The 11,077-nt window shown below is 34.8% G+C and overlaps 2 protein-coding genes across 2 annotated transcripts; one reads left to right on the forward strand and one right to left on the reverse strand.

Moving 5' to 3' along the window:
• The first annotated feature begins 1,001 nt into the window (after nucleotides 1-1,001).
• LOC145030765 (Eukaryotic aspartyl protease family protein) lies at nucleotides 1,002-4,819 on the forward strand. Its single transcript, XM_078979176.1, has 9 exons — nucleotides 1,002-1,796; nucleotides 1,933-2,050; nucleotides 2,165-2,394; nucleotides 2,915-3,154; nucleotides 3,674-3,824; nucleotides 4,045-4,130; nucleotides 4,222-4,336; nucleotides 4,418-4,490; nucleotides 4,624-4,819. The coding sequence occupies exons 1-9, from the start codon at nucleotides 1,216-1,218 to the stop codon at nucleotides 4,737-4,739; spliced, it is 1,710 nt and encodes a 569-aa protein (XP_078835302.1). The 5' UTR covers nucleotides 1,002-1,215; the 3' UTR covers nucleotides 4,740-4,819.
• A 275-nt stretch (nucleotides 4,820-5,094) lies between these two features.
• On the reverse strand, nucleotides 5,095-7,961 carry LOC145030766 (aluminum-activated malate transporter 9-like). The gene is made up of 6 exons (XM_078979177.1): nucleotides 7,330-7,961; nucleotides 6,834-6,983; nucleotides 6,480-6,749; nucleotides 6,264-6,400; nucleotides 6,019-6,165; nucleotides 5,095-5,895 (listed from the first exon to the last, which is right to left on the reverse strand). The coding sequence occupies exons 1-6, from the start codon at nucleotides 7,685-7,687 to the stop codon at nucleotides 5,215-5,217; spliced, it is 1,743 nt and encodes a 580-aa protein (XP_078835303.1). The 5' UTR covers nucleotides 7,688-7,961; the 3' UTR covers nucleotides 5,095-5,214.
• Nucleotides 7,962-11,077: the final 3,116 nt, after the last annotated feature.

Genomic DNA, 11,077 nt, shown 5'->3' on the forward strand with positions numbered 1-11,077 from the left:
ATGACTACTCTAAGTAAATCAGAAAAAGTGACTTAATAGAGTAATATATTTCTCAATTTGTACACATTTAGTTATTAATATATTTTTTGTTGCAAAATAAGTCATTGTTGTTTTGTACACATTCAATACTTATGAACGGTTTCTTTAGGTTTTTTCTCACGATATCATACATAATCATTAATGAGGTGTTCGGGGTTGTTCATGCTTATGATCACTGCAAGCTCGATTGTTTGGTGTTTAGGTTTTGTGTTCTAAACGTCGTAACTTCTTCATACGATTTCATATTTTAACGATCTTTATATATACGCGTTCATATTTGAGTCTGCTACCATTTTCGTTTATATTGCTCCCATTAAAAAGGAATATGTTTTGCTTACAATTTTATAAAAAAAATGTTTATACATACATTCATAAAGAATGCATGTATATAAAGATCGTAAGTAAAAATATAGTACTTTTTAATGGAATTAATCTAAACAAAAGTTGTAGTAAATATGAACACGTAGATATAAAGATCGTTAAAATATAATATCATATGAAGAAGTTAGACGTTAAGAACATAAAACTTAAGCAAAACACAAGACCAAAACAACCAACCAGTTGATGTGGTGATGATTATAAAGATCAACAACCCAAACACCTCATTAATGATTGTTTTATGTAGGATGTCATGAGAAAAAAACCGGTTATAACTACTGAATTTGTATCAAAACAAAAATAATTTATTTTGCAACAAAAAATTATTAGGGACTAAATCTATAAAAAAAAATTAAATATGTATAAAATTAAAAATATATAAGTTTATTAAATCATTTTTTTTAAGTTTATTTGGAATAAACCGGTTGACCGGATATATATACCTTTAAACAAATTAAATTGATAAATATGTAGACAATTTAATTAATCAAATTAAAGGGATAAATACGTAGACAAATTAATTAAAAAGAATATAACAGAATTAAAAAGAATATAACAAGTGAAATTTCAAGGTTTGGTAGCTTGTCATTGTCAAATGTGATCCATGGAAGAACTTTCGCTGCATCTTCATCTGTTTAAAGTAAACGAGCTGAGTCGTACATCCAGTCTCTTTCTAGACGTCTAGTTATGACTTATGATGGAAGAAATCGGACCCTCTTCATTCATCATCTTCTTCGTTACCCTCTCTCTCTACCTCTACACATAGATTTTCAATTCTGGTTTTAGAGAGAGAAGAATATGGCATCCGGTGAAGATGAAGATTGCTCTCAATTGAAAGGAGTTGTTTTCATCACTCTCCCTCCGCCAGACAACCCTTCTCTAGGAAAAACCATCACAGCTTTCACCCTCTCCAACCAACCACATCAATCGCCACCACTACCACCGTCAGCACCACAGTCAACACCACCATCGCACCTTCCGATCACATTACCTCATGCGAGGAGAAGCCTTTTCGGACACCCTAGAAGAAGAATCTCTTGGACTCTTATGGGTATCGCTCTTTTTGCCATACTAACCTTTTGTTCCTTACAATCCCCTCAAAGTCTTTTGAAATTAACGAGTCCCGGATCCTTGAATGAGCTTGATCAAGATGATAAAGATGATGATAAAAAACCTAATTCCTTCATTTTTCCATTGTATCCTAAAATGGGGTCTGGAGAAATGTCAAAATCGAGAGATACGGAGGTTAAGTTGGGGAAGTTTACGATGATTGGTTCTAAAAGTGCGATTTTGCCTGTCGATGATGGAGGGTTGCCCATCAAGGTTGTAACTAGCTCTAGCGCAGTTTTACCTATCAATGGGGATACCTTTCTAGATGGGTATGTGTTCTTGAAGTTTCAATTTTTCTTTCTAGGTGTTTGGGTATACGAATTACGATTTGAAGTTGCAATATAATGTTAAACTGATTATATTGCTATTTCTTGCATTTAATCTGTTCATTTGAAAACTATACAGGCTATATTACACACAGATTCATGTTGGAAGCCCTCCTAAACCCTATTTTCTTGACATAGACACTGGTAGTGACTTGACATGGATTCAATGTGATGCCCCTTGCATTAGTTGTTCCAAGGTAAAAATACAGAAAAACACTTGTACTTTGACTACTTTCACAATTTTATTGATTTAGTCATTATTGAAGTTTTGTATGTAAATCCTTTTGTAATAACAAGAATTATGAACTCAGGGAGCACACCCTTATTACAAGCCAACAAGAGGAAATCTGTTATCTTCAAAGGACTCTTTCTGTTTTGATTTCAAACATACAAGCAAATCTGGATCTTGTGAGTCTTGCACTCAATGTGATTATGAAATTGAGTATGCTGATCATAGCTCCTCTTTAGGGGTACTTTCAAGGGATGAAATTCGTCTTGTAAATATAAACAACACATCGATTGATTCCAAAATTATCATCGGGTAAAATTCTTCTCTTATATATATATATATATATATATATATATATATATATATATATATATATATATATATATATATATCCCTTCCTAGTAAGGATATATTTGGATGAGTCTGGACAAGCTTTCTTGGGTTATTTTCAATTATAGGGAAGAGAAGGGTATTTATGTCCTTTGCACATATGGGATATCAAGTTCTAGTCATGTCCCACTTTTTTGGGTTGAACAAAAAATGAAAATTTTGTTCCATTGACATCAATGACACAAGCTTTCTACGGCTATTTTGGATTATAAGGATGATGAGGGTATTTACGTCTTTTGCACAGGAGATCAAGTTTGAGTCGTGTCCCACTTTTTTGGGCGGGAAAAAATGCAATTTTTTGTTCCATTGACACCAGTCAAACGGCAGTCAAACGAGCCTTCTAGGGTCGTTTTTCGATGATAGGGATGATGAGGGCATTTACGTCTTTTTTACACAATCAAGATTTATACAGAAAAAATGATATCTTTTTGTTGTGGTGTAGGTGTGCATATGATCAACAAGGCATGCTTTTAAACTCATTAACAAAAACGGATGGGATTCTTGGACTTAGTAGGGCTAAAGTGAGTTTGCCTTCTCAATTAGCAAAACAAGGTGTTATTGACAATGTGATTGGTCATTGTCTCACATCCGAGTCCATTGGTGGTGGATACATGTTCTTAGGAGTTGACTTTGTGCCACAAGTCAAAATGTCTTGGGTTCCCATGCTCAATGATGCTTCCATGTGAGCATCTCATTTCTTTTTTATGTTTTTTATTGAATTTTTTAGTGTCAAATGAAAGAAATAGCAACATACTTAAATTTATTTGTAATTTATAATAGTATCTTACTTTCATTTTTTCCTATTACAACATTGTAAGTTTGTTACTTAAAAAAAATCTATCCAATTATAGCAATGTCATCCAAATACACAACTATTTTCACTAAAATTATTGGGTAGATTTTTCAAAGTACAAGGTTTCAATAAGAAGAAAAAAAAGAAAAAGAAAAGCACAATAACCCATTGGTACACAAGTGTGGTTTTGAAAAAGGGCAAAATACAGATAAAAAAACACAACATACTTTCACTATTTTATCGATTTAGCCATTGAACTATCATTTTTTATGAAAATTATGATAATAGTTGAGTAGCTAAATCAATAAAAGATAATAATTCATTGGCTAAATCGATACAATGGTGTAAGTAAAATTTTCCTTTCTTATATACTTCATTTTTCTGACATCTAGCTTTTCCCATGTGAAGGAATTATCTTGCAGAAGTTTCTAGAGTGACATACGGATCAAAACAACTTGGTTTACATCATCAAAAAAAGGGAAATGGACGAATAATCTTTGATAGTGGAAGTTCATATACATACTTTACAAAACAAGCTTATTATGATTTAACTACTATGGTGAGTAACTCATTACTCATGCCCTTTTTCCTTTTTCATCCATTAAGTGTTGTTTAAATAAATAATGTTTAAAAGACATTTGAGAAAATGACAACACACTTGGGGAAACGAAAGGAAAAACTAAACAAGGGCAAATTTGTAAAAAGTTAGGACTTAATCAGAAAAGCCTTGTTCCTCTGACTTTCTCTATTAAGTCGTTCTTTCTGTATATAAATTGTAGCTTAAAGATGTCTCACTTGATGGCTTCATTGAGGATGATTCAGATACAACACTTCCCATTTGTTGGAGATTCAAGACTCCATTAAGGTACATTGAGAAGAAAAAATAAAAATAAAATAAAATTATGTTGCTATTTCTTGCATTTAGTCTAAAGTTATAAGTTTTGACACGTTTATAGATCTATCAAAGATGTTAGCAAATTCTTCAAACCGTTGAATCTTGAGTTTGGGAGAAAATGGTGGAGTATTTCGACAAATCTAAGGATACCTCCGGAGGGCTATTTGGTCATAAGTGTAAGAATTGTGCCCTAGATTTAATAATTTAATGTGTGGTTTAATTTCTATGACCTAATGTAACTCTCTTTGTGTATGTAGAACAAGGGGAATGTGTGCTTAGGCATTCTTGATGGTAGTGATTTGCTTGATGGATCACATATAGTTCTTGGAGGTACGATCACATATGATTTCTTGCTAGATGTTATTTGTAGTGTTTCTTTTTGACTTAATAGAAAAAGTCATCAAAATGGTCATTAAGTCCTAAGTATTTACAAATTTGCCCTTTTCGTTTGCTTGGTTTGCAGACATCTCAATGCGTGGAAACTTGGTTGTTTATGACAATACGAAGCATAAAATTGGTTGGATGAGATCCGAATGTGTGAATCCAAAGCAATCTAACATGTATCTACCATCTTTATGAGACATCATTCTCTCTTTCTTCTTGTAGTATATGTATATGTATAATGGTATTGTAAATATCTAACCCTTATATTTTTTTCACCTCCTTTTGTGCACTTTCTTGTAGTAGTCAACTTTATAATAATATGCTTGTATCATAAATATACCATCTTTTTGGTTGGGGCAAAACATAATCCAAGTATACCAAACTAAATATGTTGTTATTTTGCATCAATTTTCAAACAAGAGATTATTTTGTTAAAAGTCTTCACACATTTTGGTTACTTTTGTTATTTTTTCGTATAGATTTATAGTATAGCATTGATGGTTTGTAACTAGTTACACAATTTATAATCCATTTTTATGGAAATTGAAACTTTAAACGAAAGATCCCGAATTATTTGTTATTACTACTACCAAAGATTAAAATCCTTTTCCATGGCTGAAACATGAAATCCCCAAAATTAACAATGGAAAAGAAATTAGGTTTTTTTTTTCTAAGCTAACAAGTTGTCATTTCTATCCCTAGGCTTTACAAACCTCCAAAACCTACCCCAAAACCCACAAACCTCCTCCTCTTCCACCCTCCCCTCCGCCGGCGGCGCCTTAAACTTCGCCGTCTCACTCAATTCCTCAAACGCCACCACCAAATTCCCAAGCCTCGCCACAAATTCAATCAACAGCGAAGTAAACGTCACCAAAGAAAGCACGCTTGCACTCTTGTACGTATCCCCTTCATCTTGAATCACCATTCTTTCCGGTTTAAACGAGAATTCCCTAGTCAACGATTTGTGAAAACCGTTTGTACCCGCGAATGGCAGATTCGTAGTTTCAGGACTCCTCGATGTTCCCAAATCGAGTCGGGCTTCGCTGAACGAATGGTACCCGTGGTATTTGAACGGATCGTTGTCGTCGGTTTTTGATATGTCTTGAATGTCTTGAAATTCGATCGGAGGTTTTCCGATTTCCCAACTGTTTGCATCGACGAGAAGGTAGGATTTCCGATCGACTTTCGTTTGTAGGTCTTCCGCCGCTTTGAGAACTTCGTCGAGGATGTTTAGCGATCCGAGTTTTTCCATTTTCTTCACTTTGTTACCGAGCTCCCGGAGGACTTTGGCTCCGGCGGTGCTCACTCTCTGAAGTTCGTCTTGGAAAACCCGTCTCCGATCCGCCGGCGCCTGCAAACATCCGAACGATTACAAAACCACAATCATAATACCAAAAAATTGGAAAGAAAGTTGAATTCGGTTTTCTGAATTCCCTAATTCAAACTCTGGAATGGGAATTGGAATTGGAATTACCTGTATTTCCGAAAGTATGCATCCATGTAATGCCATAACCATAAAAGAACAATGTCTAAGAGCACCACTAACTTTCACAAAATTCCTCCATGGATACTTGTACATCTTGTAACGACCATGTGGAGGCTCCCAAATTGCAAATCCCATCTTAAAAAAAAAAACATATCAAACACCAAATCCTACATTTTGATTTTTTTTTTTCACTTAAATTAAAAAAAGGGTTTGAACTTTGAATGTAAAATTACCAAAGTGTCCTCTTGACTTGTAGATTCCACAGCCGATCTATATCCGGTATAAAGCCGATCATCATAAGCTTGGTAATTAAGGATTTTTGAAGGGATTCGTTTATATTCAACACAATCCAAGTATTGGTTAATAATACCTGAAAATAATAGCCATAACATAACATATGAAATTTGTTACATTATGTTTAACTCTTAATCACAAAGTATCAAACAAACCTTCAAGAGAATTAGCAACATTGAAGAAATTTTTCACAACCAAATTATGCAAATCTTCACCAGCCCAAATGGGATAAATTCCAACATTCACAAGCAAACCAACACCAGCTCCCAAAGCAATTAGCAAAAACCGATCAACAGCTGTTCCCATGAACTCATTTGTTCGATACCCCGATGCCATAATGTAACAATAAGTCAAAGTAAACACTCTGAATCCATATTCATACGCCTTCAATGTAGGGTAAAGTTTTGCAAAAGTAGCAAGTGATCCTACAAAAGAAATAGTTATGTAATAAAGAAAATAAAATAAAAGTGAATTGATATTTAGTAGGAAAAAAATGATATGGTGGTTACCTACTGTAAATATGCTGATGATAATAATAGCTTCATCCCATGCAGCCCCAAAGCGTTCACAAAAGTGAGCAAATTCGGCCATCGCAAGAGCAAGTCCACCGGCTGATAAAGTCCCGAGTCCCCGGTTCAATCCTTTGCTAAATGTTGCGCCTTTATAACAAATTAAGAATATAACGTAAAATTAGGATGGAAATTTGTAGTGTGAAAAAAGTAAAATATAGAAAATTGTTATGGTAATTTACAATTTCACATAAAGATTCAAAATAAAGTTATAAACCCTAAAACTCCGAACCAGTGGCCCCTTCCAGATCCATTTTTTCAAGAAACATGAAATTGGGAAGAAGGGTATCAAGTTCATGTTAAGAAATCACTAGGTTGACATAAAGATTTTAAATTGAAACTCAAAACAATTGAACACAGCTTGCGAATCTTAAAGAAACGTGAAATGGAAAACGGGTATCAAATGAAGATGAAAAGGATGGGAACTGAAATTTACCTATACTGAATTCGAAGACAACCACAACAGTAAGTATAGCCCAAACGGAGTGTTCACTGATATCGGGAAGAGGTTCTTTCCAAAATATCAAGAAAGAAATCAAAGCTAAAGCCAATCCCAATTTCGCAGAAAACACAACCTTTCTAGGGTCCGATCGAGCAACTTCCCAAGAATTAACTACCACTGCTCGTAAATTACTCCATAAACCTTTGAATTTCTTTCGGATTGAACCTAAACAAAAGCACCCACAAGCCTTCACTTCACCATCATCCTCGTGCACGCCATATGTTTGTTCTAATGACGACGGAATTAGTCTCTCTCTTTCCATGTTCTCTAATGAACCATGTTTGTTGCCCATTTCTACAGGGTTGTTGAAGACTGAACTTGCATCTATCAGATGAAATAGCAGTTGTGGATGGAATTAAAGCCCCTTTTGTGATGTGTTTCCCCAAAAGACCAGTTAGATGGAGGATAGAATGAACCATTTTTGTGCAAAATCATTCATATTGATGGGTTTAAAGTGTGGAATCGAGAGGAAAGGAGACAATGACACGAGAGTGTAATGACAACTTCGAGGAAAGAGGGCTGTACGGAGTCAGCATTCCGCGATATGACTTTTGCTATGGGTAGATCCACGCCTTTTTCCAACGCTTTTCATTTTGAGTATATATGTCTGAAAGAAAATTTATCGACTAATGAATAATGATTATAGAGTAAATTACAAATTGGTCCCTTTATTTTACTTAAAACTGTATGTTTGGTCTAATTTTTAAAAAAGTTCCAAAGTCATTCTTAGGTTTGTACTTAGTCTCGTAAAAATGAAATGCAAGTCGTAAATGGGACTAAATCTGAGATTTTGAGTAAGAAGTTATTTGGTAGAAACCGAATAACATGCGGATGTTTACATTGGATACAACTTGGATCGTGAAAACACTTTCCGAACTAATATTTATACCCCAGTCACAAAAAATTCAACCTAGGATAATTCAACTTCAAGTTGACACTTACGATTCTAGGCATAGAAATCGTAAACCAAATTGCTAGATGAATTCTGTGAGTGTTTGAAGAAGAAGAGAGCTAATAATTTCGTGTGTATCTTTGTTGGAGCATGAAAATGCTCTACAAATAATAAGTGATAATTAGATTATTTATTTATTCATTTTATTGTATTGTTGGTATTTTCTCACTCCTATACATAAGGAGAGTTGGTCATGTAATTGTAATTGTGCACTTCAATGTGGCTTTTCTAGAGAGAGAAAGTGATGAGATCTCTCACTTTTCTCTCCCATCAATGTTCTTGTATTGTAATATTTTCTCTTTTCTAGTTCTATGGAATTTCTCATCATATGTTTTTCATTTTCTTCATTTTATGTTCGTTAAATCTCAAGATATTATTTATTTCGCATCCACCGATCATTAAAATGGGTTTCAACAGTTGGTATCAGAGTCGTACCTTGAACTTTCAAGCGACTAGTTCAAGGGAACGACTCCCGTTCGGTGATTATCTTGAAGATTTTTTGGATTTTGCAAGAATTTTCGATTCAAACCGAGTTCTTCTATTTTTGGTGTTGATTCATGCTTTCAAGAATAAAAAAGTTGTTGATGTTTGTTCAAATTTTCTGCTGAAAATCTTGTTCATAATGTTCTTATTATGTTGTTGAAGAAAAGAAAAAGAAAAAGGGAGAAGAAATTTATATGTGGTCTTTTTAAAAAAAATGGTTAAAGATTTATTCCAGGAAGCTTTTTCTTGGAAAAGAGACTCAAAATTATGGGTTTTTATTGAAGAAAGTGGAGAAAGTACTTTGTTTTGAAGATTTTTCTTTCCAGCAACCTCTTATGTTCTTCACAAGAAGGTATGATATTTATATCTTACAACTCAAAAATGTTGTTGTGAATCTATATTATGGCATGTTTGAACGTGTTTAATTGTTTGCAAAAGTCACTTGTCCTTGTTACTCTCTTAGGTAAAGAGTAATCCACATTTATTTGCCTTTCCAAGTAAAAAACCATGTGACTTGACCAATCTAATCAACTTTTGTTTCTTTAAACCACCTGCACACTCCACTTTTTGCCTTCCAATATCTCTTTTTGACCCAAAATGCTTTAGAAAAGATTCCCCTCATTAAAATATGAGTAAATGGCCTTTTCGGAATCATTTTTTCATGAAAAATAACATTTTTCATCATCAGAACAGCCCTTCTTGACCCCCAGAACCGTAGCCAAAAACGCCTACCGGAGCCATTCTCAGCTACCGGAACTCCTCTCAGTTGCGGTACCCCTCTCATACCGAAGTCTGCTGACCAAGGTCTTCTCGGACCGTAGTCCTCACCCAAAGCCTTCCCTTCCCTTCTGATCGCAGCTTATATAATAATAATAACACTAAGTCTATTAATAATAATAGTGGTTGAGAAGTATTGTTTTAACGCTTATATAATAATAATAATACTAAGTCTATTAATTAGTCACGATGAACATTAAACTAAAATCTAGTGGTAATGATACTAGGTTTTGTCAAAGGAATTTATTTTTAAGAAGCGAAGTGTCACACACCCAAACCGAATTGGCGGAACATTCAGGGGTGGAGGACGTCATGTACAATATCATAACAATGCATAATAGTAAAACAAACAACAACATCCATTGCATTAATATAATAGTTAAGTACAAGTGTGTTCTTTTGGGTGTACCTGTCTTATGATGAGTTTTGTACAACACAATCCTATGTGTGCATGCAACCCTAGATTTCGATCTATGTTTTCTCTATTAGATATACAACAATAAGAACCGTTCGGGTGCTGGCTGATCATACACACTGCTTCGTTCTGTCTTCTTCAAAACCTTTTACTCTTTTAGAAAAAATGTTTATTTTATGAAAAACTTTCTCAATTCCTCAGTTTGAGTTCAGATTCATCCGAAGATGCGCCCGAATCCCTCAAACCAAGGCTCTGATACCAACTTGTAATGATATAAATTTTCAAAACAAATTTTCACATTTAAAACACACTTTCATTCATAATAGTTATAAAAATATCATTTGTGTCACATATCAATCAATAACATTACATCCCAAGATCAAAACATATCCAAATCCATCGGTGTGTGTAGAAGTCAAGTCAGCGCCTTCCCGCGATCGTCACTAGTACCTGAAACACACAATACAACACTGTAAGCATAAACGCTTAGTGAGTTCCCCAATATACCACATACCACACATACGCCTTTCCAGGCCATACTCTGTGGGATCTTTCGATCCAAGTGTCTCAGGGGACTTCCGTCCCGCACTCTAGTAGACCTTCCGGTCCGTACCCTCTTGACCTTCCGGTCCTTATCATACATAACACATAAATGTCATCTTAACCTTTCGGTCCTCGTCATACATAACATACATAGCACATACATATCACATAACCGCATATAGCACATACATCATATCATACAAGACCTTCTGGTCACACATAGGTACCCTTCCAAGTACAGTATAATGAGAAGACTCACCTCGGTATCTCGGATAATCTCGAACTCTGTGAATCGGGTCTAGCCTCCACCTAATCATAACAAACACTTCACATTAATACATTTCCCCAAGGCTAGACTCCTTCCTTTCCTATCATTCTCAGGAGGGTAAAAGACCATTTTACCCCTTCATGGCTTAAATAACCTAAACTAACCAAACCCTAAAAGTCAACAAAAGTCAACCCTCCGGGTTACGCTGTACGTACCAAGCATGTACGTTGGGCGTACCCGGTGC

The sequence above is a fragment of the Lactuca saligna genome, chromosome 2, assembly GCF_052625555.1.
Source record: "Lactuca saligna cultivar CGN05327 chromosome 2, ASM5262555v1, whole genome shotgun sequence".
Classification (NCBI taxonomy): domain Eukaryota; kingdom Viridiplantae; phylum Streptophyta; class Magnoliopsida; order Asterales; family Asteraceae; genus Lactuca; species Lactuca saligna.

What these genes read in the sequence shown, in the direction of transcription:
- LOC145030765 (XM_078979176.1), top strand. Translation starts at nt 1,216, where the DNA reads ATGGCATCCGGTGAAGATGAAGATTGCTCTCAATTGAAAGGAGTTGTT. An exon ending in ATGCTCAATGATGCTTCCAT is followed by an intron (nt 3,155 to 3,673) that starts GTGAGCATCTCA and finishes TCCCATGTGAAG; the next exon opens with GAATTATCTTGCAGAAGTTT. An exon ending in ATCACATATAGTTCTTGGAG is followed by an intron (nt 4,491 to 4,623) that starts GTACGATCACAT and finishes CTTGGTTTGCAG; the next exon opens with ACATCTCAATGCGTGGAAAC.
- LOC145030766 (XM_078979177.1), bottom strand. Translation starts at nt 7,687, where the DNA reads ATGGGCAACAAACATGGTTCATTAGAGAACATGGAAAGAGAGAGACTA. An exon ending in TGTTGCTAATTCTCTTGAAG is followed by an intron (nt 6,401 to 6,479) that starts GTTTGTTTGATA and finishes TATTATTTTCAG; the next exon opens with GTATTATTAACCAATACTTG. An exon ending in GCATACTTTCGGAAATACAG is followed by an intron (nt 5,896 to 6,018) that starts GTAATTCCAATT and finishes GGATGTTTGCAG; the next exon opens with GCGCCGGCGGATCGGAGACG.